Source organism: Ambystoma mexicanum, chromosome 13, assembly GCF_040938575.1.
Source record: "Ambystoma mexicanum isolate Mex_15411 chromosome 13, UKY_AmexF1_1, whole genome shotgun sequence".
In the NCBI taxonomy this organism is placed as follows: Eukaryota; Metazoa; Chordata; class Amphibia; order Caudata; family Ambystomatidae; genus Ambystoma; species Ambystoma mexicanum.
In genome coordinates, this window is record NC_090938.1 from 699,576,874 (window position 1) to 699,600,223 (window position 23,350).

At 52.3% G+C, this 23,350-nt stretch overlaps 1 protein-coding gene across 1 annotated transcript in view; it reads left to right on the top strand.

Annotated features, from left to right (window-relative positions):
• CASC3 (CASC3 exon junction complex subunit) overlaps nucleotides 1-23,350 on the top strand; it is a 446,580-nt gene that overhangs the window by 388,070 nt on the left and 35,160 nt on the right. The window contains exons 10-11 of the mRNA XM_069634785.1: nucleotides 14,664-14,762; nucleotides 15,156-15,379. Coding sequence (XP_069490886.1) covers nucleotides 14,664-14,762; nucleotides 15,156-15,379 — 323 coding nt within the window. The remainder of the gene's footprint in view (nucleotides 1-14,663; nucleotides 14,763-15,155; nucleotides 15,380-23,350) is intronic.

Below are 23,350 nucleotides of genomic sequence, written 5' to 3' on the forward strand. Positions count from 1 at the left end.
TACTGCGTTTTGCGCTTTTTCTTAGAGTTTACTCTATTTTTCCAGTCAATCGAGCCTCAAGCTCCATCGATCCATCATCCGACTAACAGGGACCCATTTTTCAGAACTTTCTACGCACCTCAAGGTGATTTTTCCCTTCTTGGAGGATTCTAGAAGATTCTTTGAGGCCTACTCCACGTGAACGTGGCTGAAGATAAAGGCGACTCAACGCCTCTGTTCAGGATCTGCCATGGATGTGGACTACAGAACCTTTTCCTGAACGATGGCAGCCTCTGTGCCTTTACTGCCTACATTCCAACCAAATGCACGTCGAGGAGGCCTGTGCATTCTGCAAGGATATGGTGCCTCGCCCCATGAAGGACCGTCGCAAGCGGCTCTCCAAGTGGCTTCAGACGAAGATGCCAGCTGCGGGTGAGTCCCGGCAGCAAGCCTCATCCAAGAGGAAATCTGAGCGGTCATCTAAGACCTTTGAGGGTGCTCCGGCGACGGGGGACCTACATAAGGCAAAGCACTGTGAGCCCGCGGGCACCAGGAGCGCCGCCGGGACGGGGTCCTCGCCAGCCAGGTCGGGAGCGGCATCTCTGGCACCTTTGACCACGAGCCAACGCGAAGAAGAGGAAATCACCATCCGGGTAAACTTCTGGAGAAGTCCCAGTCGACTCTGACAGAGAAAGCAAAGGGGGGGAGCAGGGTGCTGAACCCCCCACCCCCTCCCCACGGTGGAGGCCCAGGTTCACCAGGCAAAATCTTTCCTTGAAGGAGTGGTGGCGTCCCTATTGAAGGCCGCGGGTTCGCAGAAGGCAGCCCCGAAGAGGAGAGTTTGCCTGCCTGCGCGGAGGGGATCCTCTTTTCAACCCATTGGGAAGACACCGGTGCAGACGATGCCGATCTCCCCTAAACCGTCCCCACTGGTCGAGCAGAAGGGGGGAGGCGGTAGTCCTGCAGGGCTCGGACATCTCCGAGGAGCTTTCTGGTCTGAAGGCTGTACTGGATAAGAGCTTTGTTGAGGCCAGGTCCTACGGGAAGGACCCTGGTGAAGCGTATGTGGAGAGCAGCAAGGAAACCGGCAAGGAGCCACAGGGAAGTGAGGAGCCAGAGGCCATCACGCCACTGCCGTCGCTCCCATTGCACCCACTGCAGCAGCCGCCAGCAGACATGTTGGCGGACATCCTATAGGCACTGCACACGTTGTGCTCCGGGATCTGGACAAGGATGCCCCTGTGGCACTTGGGCCGTCCGTGGAACCCCCTGTTAAGAGAAGGAGAGCATCCGTCGCCGCCATCCCCTCCTCCGAGGGACGATACGGAACCGGCTACGGGGACAACGGGCACGGGTTTGGACGACTGAGTTGATCTCCAGTGCCCAGGGCATCACTGCCCGTCGAGATTGGCTCTTTTCATGCCATGATCTCTAGGTCCGCGGAAATGTTCCAACTGGCTCCCGAGGAAAAGGAAGGCTTCCTGTATCAGTGCCGGGAGGCCAAGAGGAAGACCGTGAGTTTGATTCCCCTATTGGACGACATTTGGGACGAGGGACTGTCCCTTATGAAGAACCTGTCCTCGGCCCCGGTACGCGAAGATGTACAGAGTGCCGGACTCTGCACCCAAGTGTCTCAGATCCCAGCTGTCCCCGGACTCGGGGGTGGCGAGGATGAAGTCTTCTGGATCTTCTGCGTTGACATCCTCCTCCCCATCCCCCTCGGATGGCAAGGGAAATAAGCAGGACACCCTGGGGCGATGGGTCATCTCTTCGGCTATAACGACTATCAAGGCGGCCAATGCCCTGGCCATCATGGCCCCTTATGACCGGGAGCTATGGTTAAATATCAACCCCCCTCCTCCCCCTGGCTTCCTTCCCAATGACAAGAGAGCGGAAGCGCTGGAGATCCTGCAGGAAGGCAAAGTGGCATCGGACCATGCCATCATGGTGGCCACGGACATCGCAGACACAGGATTCCGTCAGATGGGCAGCAGCGTTTGCCTTCGTCGGCGGGGTTGGTTGAGGGTCACTATCTTCCGCCAGGATGTACAGTCCAGCGTGTTGGACATGCCCTTCGACGGGGACAACTTATTTGGCAAGACTGTGGATGAGTCTCTACAGGCCATCAAGCCGGATACCGAGACAGCTCGTGCCTTGGGTACGCTCCAGCAGCGACGGCTGTCCTTTCGGACTTCCGCAGGAAAGTCCCAGGGGTCCTCCAAAGGTTTCGGTGGTGGCTCATCATCCTATCGTCAACCATCCCGCTCTTCGGCTCAGGAACCCTACAGGCGCCACAGCAAGTCCGGAGGAGGTTGCCAAGGTCCCCAAGGTGGCACCCCCACAGCGAAGCAGGATTGAACCGGCTGTGATGTCGGGCTCCACCCGTGCACCTCGGTGGGAGACCGGCTGGCGAACTTAGTCAGCATGTGGAAGTCCATCTCCACCGACCGTTGAATGCTGGACGCCCTGGCCCACTGGCACACCCTGGAATTTCAACGAAAGTGTCCGCGCATTCCACCGATGGCCAGGAAGGAAAACCACATCCCTCAACTTCTTCTGGAGGTACAGGCCATGTTGAAGAAGGGCACGATATAACTCATCCCAAAAAGGCTCTGGGTCTCTGGCGTGTACTCCCGGTACTTCCTCGTCAGAAAGAATACGGGCTTTTGGAGACCCATACTAGACCTCAGGCGCCTCAAAAAGTACATCAGGTCCCAGAGGTTTCGGATGGTCACCTTTCAGCATGTGCTGGGACAGCTGGAAGAGGGGGATTTCCTATCGTCTCTGGACTTGAGGATGCCTATTTCCACATCCCCATCCACAAGGGGCACAGCAAGTTTCTGCGATTTGTGGTCCAAGGGCAGCATTACCAATTCAAGGCCCTTCCCTTCGGATTGAAGTCAGCACCAAGGGTTTTCACCAAGTGTCTGTCGCCAGTGGCGCTGCGGTTTCACCTGCAGGGGTTCACATCTACCCCTACATGGGCGATTGGCTCATCCGAGCGAAGTAGGGAGAGACCTCCATCGAGCACACGACTGGGACCGTCCGGCTTCTCACAGAACTGGGGTTCTCGATAAACTTTGCAAAGTCCTGCATGGTGCCATCACAGGATGTGCTGTTTCTGGGGTCCTGGCTCAACAGTGTCGTACCTGGTGTCCCCATCTAAGGAGAGAATTATGGCCATCCTGGGCAAGGTACGACTGTTGACCCTGAAGGTCACATGGGTGAGGTCCATCAAGTTCCTCCTCAGCATGATGTCATCGTGCATATACCTTGTGCGCCTGTGCAGGCTGCGGATGCAACTGCTGCAGGAGTTCCTCGAACGCCTGTTGGATCCAGGTATCGGGAAGCTTAGAAGACAAGATCACCCTCGACTCGAGTTTCTGTTGAGCAATTCGGTGGTGGGGGGTCCGCGCACATTTGTCGGCGGGCGCGGATTTCCAGACCCCCCTCATCAGGAGACTGTCACGACAGACTCATCCCTGGAAGGATGGGGAGCACACACCGGATGACTTCACGAAGAGGCCTGTGGCTACCGAAGGAGAAGCCGTTGCACATCAACGTTCTGGAGCTACTGGCAGTGTTTTGGGCCCTCAAGCCTTTCCTTCCGTCCCTCAAGGGCAAGGGGGTGCGGATCATCACTGACACCACAATGTTCTACATCCGGAACAGAGGGGCACCAGATCCCCGGCGCTCTCCAAAGAGGCGCAGGACCTATAGCGATGGGCCATCGCCCAGGAGATGTTCCTCGTCTCATTTCATCTGGCAGGAGTGAAGAACACTGTGGCCGACTCTCAGCAGGGAGCTGCGCTTGTGCCACGAGTGGGAGCTTTGCAGGACCAAGTGGATCTTCTATTCATACAATGGGGCAATCCCCAGATCGATCGGTTTGCAACAGCGATGAATACCAAGTGCCGGAGGTTCGCCAGCAGGTTTCCCCAGCCAGGGAGCATGGGGGACACATTCTCCTTCCCCTGGGACGGCCTGTTCCTCTATGCCTTCTCCCTGTTGCCTCTGCGACTCATCAATCAACACAAAACGGTCCTGGTGCAGGATGATCCTTGTTGCACCGGCGTGGCCGAGGCAGATATGGTACCCGGATCTTCTGGACATGTCGACGTCCCCTCCAGTCAAGCTTCCGGCGGACGCAGATCTTCTCGCCAGAGAAGGTGGCGTGATTCTGCACCATGACACAGGATTACTGAACTTGCAGGCCTGGCTCCTGCAGCGCTAGAGTTTGGTGGATACGATCTCCCGGCGAACTGCTTGCCAAGGCCAGGGCTTCGTCTGCAGTAAAATGCTACAGACATAAGTGGAATAGGTTCCCTGTCTGGTTCCACGCACAAAAACTCTACCCTCTACGGATTATGGCTTCGGAGGTGCTGCTGTACTTACTGTCGCTGGTCAAGGCAGGGTTGGCTCATGCTTCCATCAAGGTTCATCTGGCGGCTATCTCCCGCTACACCAGAACTCCGGGGCGGTCGCCGTTATGGATGCCATAATGATGCCGTTATGCCATAATGATGCCTTTATGATCTTTGTCTAAATGCCAGCAAGACGGAGAGCCACCTCATCGGCTACGCCTTCACATCCTTTCCCCTCACTGTCTGGCTGCCTTCCCTTGGCCGCCCTCCTACCCCCACCTGCGAGGCTAAGAACCTTGGGGTCATCTTTGACTCCACACTTCCCTTCTCCGCCCACATCTTTGATGTCTCTAAAAAGTCAAACTTCCTACTGCACCTCCTCAGAGGTACTCTGCCTTTCCTCTCCTTCCCCCAGAAGCTCATGGACTCCCAAGCTCTGGTTCTCTCTAAGTTGGACTATTGTAACAGTCTCTTTCTAAATCTACCTGCCTCTACTCCCCGTCCTCTGCAACTAATACAGAACAGGACTGCGAGACTTGTCCTTGTCCTCAAGCCCTGGGATCATATCTCTCCAGCTCTGAAATCTCTCCATTGGCTCCCAGTGGATGCAAGGATTAAATTAAAAACCCTCTGCATTGTCCACAAGGCTTTCAGGGGCCTGGGTGCAAAATACCTTCAGCTATCCCTCCGAAAATATCTCCCCTCTCGAGCTCTTCACTCCTCTACCTCTCTCATGGTCAGCCGTTTTTCAAAGAAAGAGCTGGGGGTAGATCGGTCTTCGGCTGGGGCCTCCCTCTGGAACAGCCTCCCTGCCACTCTAAAACTTGAGGAGAACCATCTCTGGTTCTGGAAGCACCTCAAGACCTTCCTCTTTTCTTCTGCCTTCGCTCCCCTTCTCCCCTCCTGATCTGTTCTCTCTTAGCACCGTGAACCTGGCCCCCCTCTGTCCTCCGGGCCCAGATACCTGCTCACTCTGCCACCCTCCCACACTGCCTCCGGGCCACCCCTTGCACTGGGTTCTGTATCTGTACCCATACTGCCTCACCCCTTTTTTTCTTCCTGCACTTATCAGACCTACCCTGTCTGCTGCCTTAAACCTAGCACTTGCAAATTGCTGCCTGCACCACCACTGTTGCCTTTATTATTTATTTATCATGATTTCTCCTTTGCTTCTCACTTTCCACTTCTCCCCCCTTCCATGCACTTTTCCCCCTCCCCCTCTCCCATGCACTTGCACGTTCTCAATGTCACTGGGCCTAGTAAGATCGTGGTTTTGTTCTCCCCTGTCCCCCTCCCTTGCCTTGTCACGCTCTAAAACACTTGTGTACGAGCGCGATAGAAACAAAATATCAATATCAATGTGGTCACACCACCTGGTCAAGCAATTCTTAAAAGGACTTTTCCGTTAGTTCCCGCCGGTGAAGGCTCCGGGCCCGGCGTGGGAGCTCAATGTGGTGCTGACTAGGCTCATTGGATTCCCGTTCGAGCCTATGCATTCGTCACCGCTGAAGTTTAAGTTTTTATCGTGGAGAACAGCATTTCTTGTGGCCATCACCTCTGCACGACGAGTGGTAGAGATCCAGACCTTTTTGTAAACCACCTTACTTGACATGAGGGTGGTGCTGCGGACGCTCCCCTCCTTCATGCCGAAGTGCCATCAGACTTCCATCTCAACAAGCCCTTGGTGTTACCTGTTTTCTTCCTGTCGCCTTTGTCGCTGGCTGAGAGGACCTTGCACTCGCTGGATGCGACTAGAGCGCTGGACTTCTACATGGACCACATAGTGTTGTTGGAAGACATCACAGCTGTTTGTGAACTTGGCCCTGTGAACCAAGGGAAGGTCCTCTCCAAGGCTTCCATTTCCAGGTGGCTCTCCAGCTGCATTACCCATTGTCACTAGTTGGCAAACCAACCATTGCCTGGCCGTCCGAGAGCCCCTATCAGCCAGAGCGATTGCTGCAACTACGGCGTTCCTGTCTGGTGTGCCCCTGCTGGACATCTGCAGGGCTGCTATGTGGAGGTCGATGCACACCTTCACAAAATTCTACTGCATCGACCGGGATTCCAGGGAGGAGTCCAGAGTCGGCCAAGCAGTGATGCGCAACCTGTTCTCTTAAAGGTTTGCCTTGTGAGGTAAGAGATGCTTAATGTTAAGATGCTTAATGTTGAGCCTTGCCACCTCCCATGGTTGTGCATGTGTGTACTGCTATGTATTCTTTATTCATGAGCATTTGAATCCATGCCAGACCCCATGCTGGAGAAGGTACAAGTTACTTACCTGTAACTGTAGTTCTCCGGCATGGGTCTTGCATGGATTCACATGCAAAGCCTTCTGCCTACCCCTCTGTGGCTCTTCTCTTGATCCTACTGCCACTTTACATGCTACCAAATCTGAAGATGGATGCCAGAGGAGGGGCTTAGGTAGAGGGTAGTCATTGGCTGGGGGCAGTAGGATCCAGAGCTCAGGTATTGGTTTATAGGGGAAACACAGTTTAGAAAAGAAACTGAAACTGTTTTTCTTTTACCGGATTCCCAGCCTGATGGGAAATGTTCATGAGCATGTGAATCCATGCCAGACCCATGCTGGAGAACAACAGTTACAGGTAAGTAACTTGTTCCTTTTATATATACTTTTCAGAATGGCACAACACATTCAAGGTAAGTAAGAACTTAACATAAAATATAGGTATGAGCTTTTAATGCTATAACCCCTATGAAGCGATAATGTCTGCTTCCAGGCTGGGATAGAGAAGAAGCATTACCTCGCCTGGTGAGTGGCTGCAGTCTTTAAAGAAAATATTGAGGATCTTAACTAGTCCTTTGTGGGGTTAATAGTCCTCAAATGGGCCATTTACTCTGTAAAAATACATATAAATTGTATAAGACTTTAGCGTAATCAGAGGAGTATTTTGCACCGTATTAACTATGAAGCAGGAAAGATCAACCGAGATCAGCCATAAAGTAACAGTGACCCTACATTAGTCTGGAACCTTCTTCAGGAGAATAATAAAGTAGTGAACTGAATCATGTCGAGAGCACAATCTAGCTAATTGTTTATATTAGATCACTATATGTATCATTTTGGAATTAGCCACAGATCAATAGTACATTTATAATCTATTCTGAGGCTTCAATGATATATCTAAACTACAGGAATCTTTGTCACTAGCACTTTATTTTTAGTTTTTTATGCTATGTTTAACACATGATATGTTTATGAATTTGTGTAAGTTTAATTCTGTTTTTAACTTGTTTTGAATAAATTGATATTTTTTTAATGAATTATTGGTCTAGATGAAGTGTTACATTTCTCCAGCATGGGGTCTGGCATGGATTCACATGCTCATGAATATTCCCCGTCGTCAGGCTGGGAATCCTCGGTAAAGAAAAAACCAGTATCAGTTTCGTTTCTGATCTGTCTTTCGTAGTAATAACCAATTACTGGTCTCTGCGTCATACTGACCACAGCCAATGACTGCCCTCTACCTAAGCACCGCCTCTGGCAGCCATCTTCAGATTTTTACCGCACGTTCATGTGTTGGGATCCTCGTGCTATTGCTCTCGAGCGTTAGTGCTATTTTTTCGCGCTTTTTCACAAAAACTTCGATTCTTTCGGTCAAAAGAGCCTCAAGCTCCACCGATTCTACATCCGATCAACGGGGACCCGTGTCGGATTCATCTGTGCCCCTCAAGGGTGAAGATTTCGTCGTGCTACGCTTCGGAGGACTCCAGAAGCTTCTCAGGCCCGGTCTCGGAGATGGCCCAGGAGAAGGGAAGCTCGACGCCCGGAAAGCTGTTCAGGGCCTGCCCTGGATGCCAGCTGCAGAACGTCTTCAAGGAGGACGAACACTCTTTCTGCCTTTACTGCCTTCATGGGGACAAGACGCACGTGGAGAAGGACTGTGCGTTTTGCGGCAACATGTCGGAACGGACCATGAAGGACCGCCATCAACGTCTCGCCAGCTGGCTGGAGGGTAAGAGCCCGTCTGGCGAGAAGAAGAAGAAATCTGAGCGGTCTTCTAAGACCTTTGAGGGCGCCCCGGCGACGGGGGCCCAACATAAGGCCAAGCACCGCGAGTCCGCTGGCACCGGGAGCGCCGAACGGTCGGGCTCTACGGGCGCCAGGCAGGGCGCACCCTCCCCGGCACCATCAACCACGAGCCAACGCTCTGGGTCGGGTAAGAGGAAGGCCGAGCACCCGGCGAAGCTCCTGGAGAGGCCCCGGTCGAGCTCTATGGCAGAGGAGGAGCGTGGCAGTGCCCCCTCCCTCAAGGATAAGGCGGTGAGCGCACCTAAGGTGGTGAAGGCCTTGATCCATTCGACCAAGCCCTCTATCGAAACGGTCGCGGCGGCCCTGGCCCAGCCTGTGGAGGCTGCACCAGTGGTGGCGGCCTCGGGGCCCAGAATCTCCCTGCCTCCTCGGAGGGAGTCTTCTTTTGTGCCCATCGATAGGACCCCCGTGAAACCCTCCGTGGGGAAGAAGAAGGGGGGGCAGGGCGTCGTCGTAGATTCGGCCTCAACCTCAGAAGAGGAGCTGATCGAGGTCTTAAGCCACGGCCTAGGCGTGGAACAAGACCAGCCCGTCGGAATGGGCCCCGACGCAGGTGACGACGACGACATCGTCGAGGATACCGACGGGGCCCCTGCTCGCCCGTCGGATTCCCCTTTGCCAGCGCCGCAAGACAACTCAGCGGCCATTTTGTTGGCTATACAGTCCTTATGCTCCGAGATAAGGACGAGACTACCGTTACCGACGGAGGAACCTCTCCCGTCGGGGGATCCAGAACCGGGACCTTCTGGTGTTCCCCCTACCAAGAAAAGAAGGATCCATCCACCGCCTCCTTTTCAACCGTCGCGCCCCGTCCAGCCCTCCTCCCCGTCCACCCGAGGGGATGATACGGGGACTGACACGGCAGCGACGGGTACGGACGACGAGGCATACGACGAGGATTTTCCGTCGTCGCCTCCCACCAGGGCTTCTCCGCCCGACGAGATTGGATCGTTCCACTCAATGATCGCCAGGGCATCCGAGCTTTTCCAACTCTGCCCTGAGGAGAAGAAAAAGGAAGGCTTCCTTTACCAACGGCGCGAGGCCAAGAGGAAGACGGTCCTCGCAGTGCCTCTGTTGGACGACATTTGGGATGAGGGCCTTTCCCTCCTCAAGAACCCTTCCACGACGCCAGCGAAAAGAGACCGGTACGAGAAAAAGTACCGGGTCCCGGACTCGGCCCCCCTATGCCTCCGGGCACAGCCTACCCCGGACTCCGTCGTCTCCGCGGCAGCCAGGAAGAAAGCGGGGGGGGGGTGCGGCCTCCACGTCGACTTCCCCGCCGGACGGCGAGGGAAAGAAATTGGAAGCCATGGGACGTAGAGTCATCTCGTCTGCGGCGACGACCATTAAAGCGGCCAACGCCTTGGCTATCGTGGCCCGCTACGACAGGGAACTCTGGTACAAGATAGCTCCCCTGCTGGATTTTCTGCCGGACGACAAGAGGGCGGAGGCCCTTGAGATCCTGCAGGAAGGTGAGGTGGCCTCGGACCACGCCATCACCGTGGCGACGGACATCGCCGACACTGGGTTCCGCCAGATGGGCAACGGCGTTTGCCTTCGACGTCGTGGATGGCTCAAGGCTACGGACTTTCGGCAGGACGTCCAGACCAGGGTCCTGGACATGCCCTTCGACGGGAACAACCTGTTTGGGAAGACAGTGGACGATTCCCTTCAGGCCATCAAGGCGGATACTGAGACGGCCCGGGCCCTTGGAGTACTGCAGCAACGGCGGACGCCCTTTCGGAGCGGCGGAGGCAAGGGCGCCTCCAAAGGTTCCGGCGGCGGTTTCGCTTCCTACCGTCAAGCGGCCCGCTCGTCGTCGCAAGAGGCCTACAGAGGACGAGGCAAGTCTGGCGGACCCCGCCGTCGTCGCCAAGGAGGCCAAGGCGGCAAGGCCGCGTCCAAGCAGGATTGAACCGGCCGTGGGGTCGGGCCCCCACCGAAGCACCCCGGTGGGAGGCCGGCTGGCGGGCTTCGTCAGCGTGTGGGAGTCCATCTCCACCGACCGTTGGGTGCTGGACGCCCTGGCCCGGGGCCACGCGCTCGAGTTTCAAAGAAGGTGCCCGCGCGTCCCCCCCGTGGCCAGGAAAGAACTTCACGTCCCTCAACTTCTCCTGGAGGTAAAGGCGATGCTCAGAAAGGGCGCCATCGAACTCGTCCCAAAGAGGCTTCGGGGCTCCGGAGTCTACTCGCGATACTTCCTCGTGAAGAAGAAGACGGGAGGATGGCGCCCCATCCTGGACCTGCGACGCCTGAACAAGTTCATCAAGGCGCAGAAGTTCCGGATGGTCACCCTCCAGCACGTCCTGGGTCAGCTGGAGGAAGGAGACTTCCTATCGTCGTTGGATTTGGAGGATGCCTACTTCCACATTCCCATCCTAAAGGGGCACCGAAAATTCCTCAGATTCGTGGTCCAAGGGCGTCATTACCAGTTCAAAGCCCTTCCCTTCGGACTACGGTCGGCACCCAGGGTTTTCACCAAGTGCCTCGCACCGGTGGCGGCGCAGCTGCGCCGCGAGGGGATTCACGTCTACCCCTACCTGGACGACTGGCTCATCCGCGCCAAGACGAGGGAGCTCGCCGTGGCCCACACGGCAAGGACCGTCCAACTCCTCACGGACCTGGGATTCTCCGTGAACTACGCCAAATCCCACCTGGTGCCCGCGCAAGTCGCACTGTTTCTGGGAGCGAGGCTCGACACAGTGTCCCTTCTGGCCTCCCCGTCGGAGGAGAGGACCAGGACCATCTTGGGCAAGGTGCAACGGATGTTGGTGGCCGACGCGGCCAAGGTGAGGTCCATCAAGTCCCTCCTCGGGATGATGTCTTCCTGCATCTACCTCATTCCCATGTGCAGGCTCCGGATGCGCCCGTTGCAAGAATTCCTGGATGCGCGCTGGATCCAGACGACGGGCAGCTTTGAGGAAAGGATCAAGCTCGACGAGAGTTTCCGACGAGCGATACGGTGGTGGGGCACCCGCGCGCATCTGACGGCGGGCATGGACTTCCAGACCCCAGCCCACCAGGTGACTGTGACCACGGATGCCTCCCTAGAAGGGTGGGGAGCGCACACCGAAAATCTGCACGCAAGGGGACTCTGGCTCCCGACGGAGAAGTCCCTGCATATCAACGTCCTGGAGCTCCGTGCAGTGTTTTGGGCCCTCAGGTCCTTCCTTCCGTCCCTCAAGGGCAAGGTGGTGAGGATCTTCACCGACAACACCACCACCATGTTTTACATCAGGAAACAGGGCGGAACCAGGTCCCCAGCGCTGTCCAAGGAGGCGCAGGACCTGTGGCATTGGGCCGTCGCCCAAGGGATTCTTCTGGTGCCGTTTCATCTGGCAGGGATAAAAAACACCATCGCCGACTCACTCAGCAGGGAGCTGCGCTCGTGCCACGAGTGGGAACTACGGCAGGATCTGGTGGATCGCCTCTTCCGACGGTGGGGCACACCCCAGATCGACCTGTTCGCGACGGCGACGAACACCAAGTGCCGGAGGTTCGCCAGCAGGTTTCCCCAGACGAGGAGCATGGGCGATGCTTTCTCGTTCCCCTGGGAGGGCCTGTTCCTCTACGCGTTCCCTCCCTTGCCTCTGCTAATCCGGCTCGTCAACCAGCTCAAGAGGTCACGGTGCAGGATGATCCTCGTCGCACCTGCGTGGCCGAGGCAGATATGGTTCCCGGACCTTCTGGACTTGTCGGCGTCCCCGCCAATCAAGCTGCCGGCAGACGCGGATCTACTCTCCAGGGAAGGAGGCGCCATCCTCCACCACGACCCGAAGTCGCTGAACTTGCAGGCCTGGCTCCTGCAGCGCTAGAGTTTGGAGGATACGACATACCGGCCGATTGCAGAGAGGTTCTTGCAAAGGCCAGGGCGTCCTCGACTCTTAAATGCTACGGACACAAATGGAAGAGGTTCTCTGTCTGGTGCCACGCACAGAAGATTAACCCTCTACGGATTACGGCTCCCCAAGTACTGCCGTACCTGCTGACGCTGGCCAAAGCTGGTCTGGCACACGCGTCCATCAAGATTCATCTTGCTGCGATCTCCCGGTACACCAGAACCACGGGCCGGACGTCCTTGTGGTCTCATCGTCTGGTGAAAGAGTTCATGAAGGGACTGTTCAGATCGTTCCCGCCGGTGAAGGCTCCGGCCCCGGCGTGGGAGCTCAACGTGGTGCTGACCAAGCTCATGGGACCTCCGTTCGAGCCTCTGCACTCGGCCCCGTTGAAGTTTCTATCGTGGAAAACAGCTTTTCTCGTGGCCATCACCTCCGCACGACGAGTGGGAGAGATCCAGGCCCTTTCCTGCAAGGCCCCGTACTTGACTTTCCACGACACGAGGGTAGTGCTCAGGACGCACCCCTCCTTCATGCCCAAGGTACCGTCGGACTTTCATCTCAACGAACCCTTGGTGTTACCTGTGTTCTTCCCGTCGCCTTCGTCGCCGGCTGAGAGGACTTTGCACTCGCTGGATGTAGCTAGAGCGCTGAAGTTCTACGTGGACCGCACGAAAGGTTTTCGGAAGACGTCACAACTCTTTGTGAACTTTGGACCTGTCAATCAGGGGAAGGCTCTCTCGAAGGCTTCCATCTCCAGATGGCTCTCCGGCTGTATCATGTACTGTCACCGGTTGGCAAACCGACCGCTGCCTGGCCGTCCGAGAGCCCATTCCACCAGAGCGATCGCAGCTACCACGGCGTTCCTATCTGGTGTGCCCCTGCTGGACATATGCAGGGCTGCTACGTGGAGGTCGACGCACACCTTCACGAAATTCTACTGCGTCGACCGGGATTCCAGGGAGGAGTCCAGGGTCGGCCAAGCAGTGCTGCGCAACCTGTTCGCCTGAGGTGAGCCTGGTGAGGAGGTAAGATGCTTAATGTTGAGTTGATGTGATGCTTAATGTTGAGCCTTTGCCACCTCCCGTGGTTGTGCATGTGTGTACTGCTATGTATTCTTTATTCATGAGCATGTGAATCCATGCCAGACCCCATGCTGGAGAAGGAACAAGTTACTTACCTGTAACTGTTGTTCTCCAGCATGGGTCTGGCATGGATTCACATGCGAACCCTCCCGCCTACCCCTCTGCGGCTCTTCACTTGGTCATACTGCCACTTCACGTGCTTCCAAATCTGAAGATGGCTGCCAGAGGCGGTGCTTAGGTAGAGGGCAGTCATTGGCTGTGGTCAGTATGACGCAGAGACCAGTGATTGGTTATTACTACGAAAGACAGATCAGAAACGAAACTGATACTGGTTTTTTCTTTACCGAGGATTCCCAGCCTGACGACGGGGAATATTCATGAGCATGTGAATCCATGCCAGACCCATGCTGGAGAACAACAGTTACAGGTAAGTAACTTGTTCCTTATCTACCTTCTATTGATAAAAGCGCTGCACTATTCCAGTTTAATTTTTTTTTGCCCCCTAATGTCCTGGGCAAATGACTAATTGAATGAATTGCAACAAGTTGTCTACGAGGAAATTATTTGAACAGGTACACACTAACACTCAGGAGTTGCAACTGGGCTCATGCCTTGCCACCTTGGGCAAACTAGCTTGATATCCCTGCTAAAAGCTGTGGAAATGACGAGGCGACTTTCCAGTGAAAGCACAATAAAGTCAGCCCAATTCTGAAGGACTATTTTACCCAATGTGGTCGCCAAAACCTCTGTGATGCCATGCAAGTTGTGAACGTAGAGCTATATAAAAACCACACAACATACAGCTTGCTTAAGGTCAGTGGTGAGCAACATAAAAGTAAAACATCCACAATCTTTCCCACGACCTTTAGTTGGGGCTTTAGATGGAACCATGTTTGGTGTGCTGTTTCACTTGATGAACAGAGTGAGGAATTCACAGGAGAAACCTAGATTAGGGACCCCCTTCTGGTCTCTAGAGAACACCTCGCCAATGCACCTTTTAATATCTTTTCCCAAGATATCCTTGTCTGATAATTTATATGCGACTATAACAGCTCATTTGCTGCAGCATTTGTGATCACTGAAAAAGCCCAGAGAATGAAAATGACATCAAATTCCATGTACTCCGGTGGGGAGTAGAAGCTTACACGTTCTTGTCCGTTGACATTCTTGGGAACCCATCTGTTTTAGACTACCCCTCACTACCTTGGCTGAGGCCGTATATGAAATGCTATTGAAGAGAAATCGCACAATTTTAATCTGGTTCAGAGAATTAACATTGCTTATGTGTGTTGGTCTGTTTTGTATTGCCTTTCTTGAAGTGTTAAGCACAATCTTATTTTATTTACAGTACAATTCCAGGGACCAATCTATGCTCACAGTGAGAGCCAACCACCACTGCCGCCTCAGGGCATGATTGTTCAACCAGAAATGCACCTCCCCCATCCAGGTCCGTAAGCTTGAAAAGATCTCTATATTAATCTTGTACAAGTTTCACAAAGTGTGTGTTTGGGAGCAAGGTAGTAAGGATGATGATTTAGTGCTGTGCATTACTGATCAGTTTACCACATCAATTCTTTTGTGTGAATTAATGTCACATTTTGTTGTTGAGGGCACTAGTACATCCCTATAGTTATCCACAGACCCAAGTACGGCTGGTCAATCCTCAGTCCACCATCAGCTACAGTATAAGAAAGGCATTCTCACTCTGTGCTGTGCATCGATCTGTGGTGTGCTGAGCTGTAGCCAGAAAAATATATTCCATCAAAATGCCATGCCATGTTTCTGGTCAAATAAGCATAAACATGGTTGAACCCTTTTAATGTCATCTTGTTTACTCCAGGTTTACACCCACACCAGCCAGCTGCTCCTTTGACAAATCCAGGCTTATACCCCCCTTCAGTGCCTCTCCCCCCTGGACAACCCCCTCCACAGCAGTTGCTGCCGCCGCCTTACTTCTCCCCACCAGGTGTAATGAACTATGGGACACCAAGTTATCCATATGCGCCTGGGGCACTGCAAGGACCACCACCACCGCCTCCTCCTCACCTGTATCCTAACCCTCAGGTAAGTGCTCACTGGCAAGGCGCCAAGTTTACTAGCACATGTAATGATCTGGTTTGACACTGGTGCATTGTTAATGTTTGCTAATGCACTACAAAATGTTAATATTTGAGCGTGCTTAGCAGGCGCTCTGTTCTTTTCAAAATGCTACGCTGAAGGCACACAGGAGAGAAGCCGAAATATTCCTGAAGGTTTCAAGGGGTAACTATTGCATTCACACAAGATCCTTTTTTGCTGCCACCTGTTGCCTGGTATGTTCGCCATGCTTTGTTTTATGAGCTGTGCAGGTTGTCCCTGCAACCCGTTGCTTCAGGATTTAGGCCTTACTGCCAAGTGCAACTGTCTTTGGAAAAAGGTTTCCACAACTTCCAAGGTTGTGGAAGTAGTTGGGTTGAAGGACTTGAGCTATGCCCCTGGTGTGAGCCCCCTAATCTATTCTCTTGTCCTGAGCTGGTACATTTTCCCATTGAGACCTCATCCAAAGTCTCACTATGGTTGTACCTTTTGTATATTACATCATAAGACCGGATGCATCTCAAGGTGGGGTGCCCACAAGGTACTGACCGTTTACTTGTAAAACCACAGATCGTGGCAGTGAATAGTGTTGCAAATAGCCCAAGGCTCTTGCAAGTAAACTACAAGTTGGAGAAACCGTAAATACTTTGTGGCGCAAAGCAGCTGTTGTGAAAGTAAAAATCCTCCCTAAGAGGTTTAGAAGATCAACCCAAGTAGTGTGTGTTCAAGGTGTCCACCAAATTAGTCAAAAGCGCACTTAATGGCACATAGCTAGACATTTTGGCTTCGCTCTTGGGAGACGAGTGGAATGGTTTTGAGGTACAGATAAATGCATACAATCAGACACATAATGTACTTAAAATATACTTCTGAGACTTGTGAATGTTTCGATTGCTGCTTTGCTAGGTTGTGTTAAGATGGATTTATAGAATCTGGCCTGGCGGACAGATTTCAGGAGCCCCCCCCCCCTAGTCATAGTTAACAGAGAACTCAGAGGGCATCTGTTGTTCTCCTGCACATGTGGAGTTTGTGCCTGGGCGCTGACCATTCCATTAGAGGCTGTACACCTTTTATGCCAGTGATATGGGACCACACTAGGCTACCCGACGCATGTGCTCTCCGCACTATATACTCCACAGACTGCACCTTTCAACTGTGCATGCTATCTAGTTACAGGATTTAATCCACATTTGTTGTTTTTTTCCAATGTGAGTCCTGACCCGATGCAGTTACACCAAGGGCCCTGTTGGTTCCGCTCTTCAGGCATCACTGTTGTGGGCCCCTGAGCCCGTTTTCACGCCTGTATTTCTAACTTATCCACAGCCTACAAAATTGAGGGTTAAACTGTTGTGAGGTTCTTTCGCCCTGAGGAAGGCAACTTTCAACTATGTAAAGAAACTATGGCCAGACAGGCGGCATTTCAGCCGAAACGTTGTTGTGATGTCAACCTTGATTTTTCTTGAAATATTTTTTTGACACCTACACGTAGGCAGACCTGTCATTAGGAATATTGGAGTTAGAGTTTGAGAGGATACGGTTGTTCTGTGTAGAGAAGGAAGAACTTTTTACCTTAAGAACCGTCCATATATCTTCTCTCCACTAGTACTCCATTCCTTTTTTATTTCTTCTTTGTGACTTTACAACAAAGAAGAACCTATTTTAAAAAATATTTTTTTCTGTTTCTCATAAAAAGAATAATTGATTGTTTTCTGTACTTTAAACAAAATTGTGAATTACAACTGTGAGTGTTTTAACAATTTCTGTTATACTTCTTTGTTATTACAACCTTTATGCTCATCAGGATTTTCTTTGTCTAAATAATAAACATTTCAAATAACTTTCTAGAAATTTGCCCTTTTTGTTTTCAGAGAATTTCATAAAAATGCATGATACCAGAGTTTGGTACTTTTTTGAACAATTTAATCATGTTGATTTTGATACATAGCAGTAAGGGATCTATGGTGTTATTTTGGTCTTTTGTCCCCTCCTTTTCTGCTCATGGGGCAAATCCCCCCCCTCTTTCTTTGTTTGCAGAACCCAATCAAGGTACATGGATGAGTAGTCCAGGCTTATTTATTCTCAGGAGCTGCAAGTGCGGTCAGGGGCCTTCATCGAGTCCACAATCTGGTGCACAATAATTCAATTTAGTCAGTAATGCATACAAATACAAATATTCTCCTCCATGGGGTCTGGCATGGATTCACATGCTCATGAACATTCCCCGTCAGGCTGAGATTCCTCGGTAAAAGAAAAAACTGTTTCACTTCCACTTACAAACAATATTTCGAAGGGATTGTGTCCTCCGACGTATTCCTCATCTTAGATATCTCCTTCCAGCTCTGCTGGCCTCGGAAAATTTTTTCTCTAGAGGGCGCTGCGCGTCGACGTCCTCCGAGTCGATGTCCCTCGACAGCCGCCGTATCGACGTCGACGTCATCCTGCCTATAAAGGCCGCGCGCAGCGTCCGTTGCTCAGTTCTGTTTTTCCGCGCTTACTCAGTGCCTCGGAATACCGTTGCTCAGTTCTTAGTCAGATTAATCCTATTTACCTCGAGTTATTCGATCCGTACTCGATGGCTTCCTCGTCGGAACCGACAGCTCCTCGATCCGGCTTCAAGAAATGTCGAGATTGTGGGAAAAAGATGTCGTTGACCGATCCTCACAGAGTTTGTCTGTGGTGTTTGGGAGCTGAACACCATTGTTCGGAATGCGAGGACTGTATGTCCATGACAGCTAAGGCCCTGAAGGAGCGTAGGGGGAAGCTGGAGAAAGGTAAGACTTTTAAAGCTGCTTCTTCGTCGACGAAGTCGAGACATTCGTCTCCTCGTCACCATTCGTGCTCCAGGTCTCGGAGTGGGTCTCATCACTCCTCGAGATCGAAGCACTCGAAGAGGAGACGTTGAAGATCCCCTTCTCTGTCTTCCACTTCCTCTGTTTCGCCAAAAAGAATCCCTTGCCCCAGGAAACATAGTTCCCGGGCTGAATGGGAGGAATTCCGAAAAAATATGATGAGCGTCTTCGAGAAAGCGGCCTCGACCCCCTCGAAGACTGCCGAGAGCGATGCTCTGGTCGAAAGAACCGAAGGTCAAAAACGCTGCGAGTCGCAGTACCCGGCGGAGGAAACCTCTCGAGCGTGTCTCGAACCCTCGAGTAGGACTATGACCTCCAAACCTTCCTCGAAGGTTCCGTCGAGGTCGATGTCTTCGACGCCGTTGTCGAAGGGACCTTCGACACACGGGTCTGTCGACTCGACGCCAGCCTCGACACCGGCGTCGACGCCAAGAAAAGCCACGTTTACGACACATCCAGTGACTATCCCCAGGTCCTCGACGTCGATGGCTTCGAGATTGTCGAGTAGAATTCCAATTCTGTCGAGGTCTTCGAGGCCTCCGCCTTTGTTTTCGACGCCACGCTCGAAGCCTTCGGCGTCGACGACATCGACGTTTTCGAGGCCGATAATGACAAGTTCGGCACCCTCTGCCTTGGAAATGGGATTTACTCCCTTTGAGTTCAGAGCAATTGAGAACTATGTCCTCAATTTTGGAAGAGGGTAAATTGTCTGAACAGGAAGACACATTTGAGTTACAGGGACCTGTAACCCCAATGAGAGAGGAATTTTCCTCTGAAGAGCGCAGGTTAAAGGGTCTTCATGATTCCTTACATGAGGCAAGTGGGTTAGACACTTCCCCTGAGGGTGGAGTTTGGTAAACCAGACCCGGGGGAGCATGCTGAAACCCCCTACAGAGCCTTAATGGCCAGGATGACAGAGTTCATGGGGTGGTCTGCACCTTCACAATCTTTCCAACAAGATGACCTCACGGATATTCTTGACAAAGGCCCACAGGAGGATCCTGTGGTGCCTTTTCATAAAGCTCTTCAGAGAAAGATCATGACAAACTGGGAAACCCCAGATGTAGTACCAGCAGTAAATAAAAAACTGTCTACAAAGTACAGGGTATCTTCTACAGACCCAGAGTTTTTGTCTAAACACCCATCCCCAGAAAGTCTGGTGGTACAGGCAGCATCCTCTACCGATGTCAAGACGGCTTATCCTACCGTCACACAGGACAGGGACGATAAAAAATATGATGCTATGGCAAAGAAAGTCTTTTCAGCATGTAGCATGGCGTTAAAATCTGTTAATGCTACTTGCACCCTTGCTAGGTTCAGCCATACACTTTGGGAGTGTGCTTCTACAGCGGCTGACTGCATCCCGGAGGGAGAAGAAAGGGATGCGTTCCTGAATATTATACAGGACGGTAAAGACGCTATGTGCGAATCCCTCCAGACGGGCATTGATTCGGCTGACAGTATCAGCAGAGCAATGGCGGCAAGTACATCAACCAGGAGATTTGCTTGGTTGAGAAAGTCTGGTTTTGCCCCAGATGTGCAAGCCAGGCTCTTGAACATGCCATTCGATGGCTCTTCTTTGTTCGGGAAAAAGGCGGATGACAGTTTAGAGAAACTGCAAACTTCAAAAGCAGCAGCAAAATCCCTAGGAGCTGCAATCCGTCAGACTCCTTTTCGTCCCACAGGAACCTCTGCGAGGGGCAAGTCCTTTCGCTTCTACTCCGCATTCGGAAGAGGTAGAGGACGACCGGCTCAGAGGGGTCAAAGAAGAACTACCCGAGGTGGACGGGGTAGATATTCAAAAGCCGCAGCAACAGCAGGTACCTCTTTACCATCGGCATTTGCATCAGCCGCCCCAAAACCACTCTGATGACTTCCCTCACAGGACACCTGTAGGAGGCAGGTTGACTCAACATCTGGCGGTATGGCAGGCTATCACGTCAGATGCTTGGGCATTGGAAACAGTTGCCCAAGGTTACTGCCTGCCTTTCCTACATATACCTCAGAGTCATCCACCGGGGATCAGCTCTCAGAAAGCTCCAGATCCGCTCCTCTTGCAGGAAATTTGGGACCTGCTAGAGAAAGGTGCCATAGAACCAGTACCTGTAGCGTAGAGGAACAAGGGCTGGTACTCCCCTTACTTTCTCATTCCAAAGAAAGACGGAGGACTGAGACCCATCTTGGACTTGCGAGAATTGAACAAATTCCTCAGAAAAGACAAATTCAAGATGGCCACTCTTTCTCAGATCCTCCAGCCCCTTCAGTTCCAGGACTGGTTGGTATCTCTGGACCTTCAGGACGCTTATTTCCATGTGCCTATCCATCTCAAACACAGGAAATACCTGAGGTTCGCAATTGGCAACTCTCACTATAAATTTCGAGTGCTGCCATTTGGGCTGACCTCCGCCCCGAGGGTCTTCACCAAGTTAATGCCGGTAGTGGCTGCAAGTTTAAGGAGGGAAGGGATTCACGTCTACCCCTACCTGGACGATTGGTTGATCAGGGCTGTTTCTCCGGAACAAGCTCAGATCCAGCTAAATCACGTGTGCCACTTCCTTCACAGACTGGGCTTCTCCCTCAATTTAAAGAAGTCACAAATGATACCATCGCAGAGACTCCAGTTCATAGGAGCGATCCTGGACACTTCCCTGGGAAAAGCCTCGCCACCAGAGGTGAGGGCTCAAGATATTCTACAGATGGTTACCAAGTTCCAGCATGCCCAACGTCTCCCAGCCTTCGACTTTTTGAGGTTGCTAGGCCTCATGGCATCCTGCATTTTCCTAGTGCCAGAGGCTCGCCTGAGAATGAGATCCCTCCAGTGGGCACTGAGGACTCAGTGGTCACAATTCTCAGGGAGAATGACCGATCTTTTTCAGGTTCCCGGCAGGGTGGCTCGAGACCTTCAGTGGTGGGCCTGTCAGGAGAACATTCTGAAAGGAGAACAGTTTTGGCAACCCTGGCCGGAGATAACAGTAGTCACGGATGCCTCACTCACGGGGTGGGGAGCCCACGCCAACGACTTGACCATCAGCGGTCGTTGGTCTCCATCGGAGTCCAGACTACACATCAACCTGTTAGAGCTGAGAGCCATCAGACTTGCGCTGAAGGCGTTCCTGCCAGCTGTACAAGGGAAGAACGTCCTGATAATGACGGACAACACGGTGGCCATGCATTACCTCAACAAAAGAGGAGGCGTAGGATCACTACCCCTGTGCAGAGAGGCGATGCAGCTCTGGTTTTGGGCAATCCAAGAAGGAATCTCTATCGGCAGTTCACCTAGCCGGAGAGAAGAACTTGACAGCGGACGCTCTGAGCAGGCAGAACACAGTCTCCCACGAGTGGGAGCTAGCTCAGGAAGTCCTTCAAGAGATCTTCGCCCTTTGGGGAACCCCTCAGGTAGATCTGTTCGCCACCAGCCTAAACAGGAAATGCCACCTGTTCTGCTCAAGGGAATTTCCCCCGAGAGGAGCTCTGGGAGACGCGTTCATAGTGGACTGGGAGTTTCCGCTTCTGTACGCGTTCCCACCAGTCCCTGTCATTCCTCAAATGATCAGGAGGTTGAGAAGATTCCGGCGAACCATGATCCTAATTGCCCCAGATTGGGCCAGGAGAACGTGGTACCCGGACCTTCTAGACTTGTCCATCTGCCCTCCTATTCGACTTCCACTCAGAGAGAACCTACTCTCACAGAAGGGAGGTCAGGTTCTCCATCCAGACATCAGAACCCTCAACCTTCACGCTTGGCTTCTGAAAGGCTGAGGTACAAGGATTGGGACCTCCCTGACGATGTTATGGAGGTGTTGCTTTCGGCAAGGAGGCCAGCAACAAAGTCTTTATACCGCTGCCGTTGGAACAGATTTTGCAGCTGGTGTAGAGAACAGAATATCGACCCTTTTTCATGTGGTACACCAATGGTTTTGTCCTTCCTACTATATTTGGCAAATTCAGGCCTTCAAGTTGGCACCATTAAGGGCTATCTCGCAGCGCTATCCATCTTTAAGCGTACTGCGGAAGAACCATCCTATTTCAAATTACCCTTGGTAATACAGTTTCTAAAGGGGTTAACCAATGTGTATCCCCCAAGACCATTCCAAGTTCCCCTATGGGATTTAAACTTAGTACTAACTTTCCTGATGGGTACACCTTTTGAACCTCTCCATTCTTGTTCGTTAAGATTCCTTACCCTTAAAACTGTTTTATTAATAGCACTTACATCTGCTAGAAGGGTGAGCGAATTATAAGCTCTTTCTTGTAAACCCCCTCATACAATATTTCACATAGATAAAATTGTCCTGCAAGTGAAGCCTAATTTCCTCCCAAAGCGGGTTTCTGAATTCCATATCACTCAGAAGATTACCCTACCATCTTTCTATCCTCCTCCTCACCCGGGGAAAGAGGAAGAGAGGTTACACAGGCTAGACCCTAGGAGGGTTTTAAGTTTTTACATTAGTAGACTAGCCAGGATAAGACAGGCAGACCAGCTGTTTGTAGGTTACACAGGTCACATGCTGGGGTTACCAATAACTAAGCAGACCATTTCCAGATGGATCATTCTAGCCATTCTGGAATGTTATAAACTGGCAGGGAAAGAGCCCCCTCAAAACCTTAGGGCTCATTCGACCAGAGGTATTGCAGCTTCATCGGCCCTCAAGAGGCGTGCCGGTTAAAGACATATGTGCGGCCGCTACATGGTCGTCTGTCCATACCTTTACACGTTTTTACAATCTGGATTCCTCCTCCAGTCAAGAGACTAGGTTTGGAAGGGCTGTACTGCATTCTATTCATCAATAGAAGACAGCGTGAAGTCAGTACTCCCTCCTCCGATAATAGAATACTGCTATGGGAGCCTATCTAAGATGAGGAATACGTCGGAGGACACAATCCCTTCGAAGAACAAGTTACTTCTTACCTTGTAATGTTCTTTCGGCGGGATGTTCCTCCGACGTATTCCTCATCGACCCTCCCATCCATCCCCGCAGTTCTACTTCCCTTGTTGTTGCAGCTTACGCTCCTTCAGGGTGATTAGTTAGTCCAGACAGTATTATTGTGGGCTACAAAACGGAACTGAGCTACGGACGCTGCGCACGGCCTTTATAGGCAGGATGACATC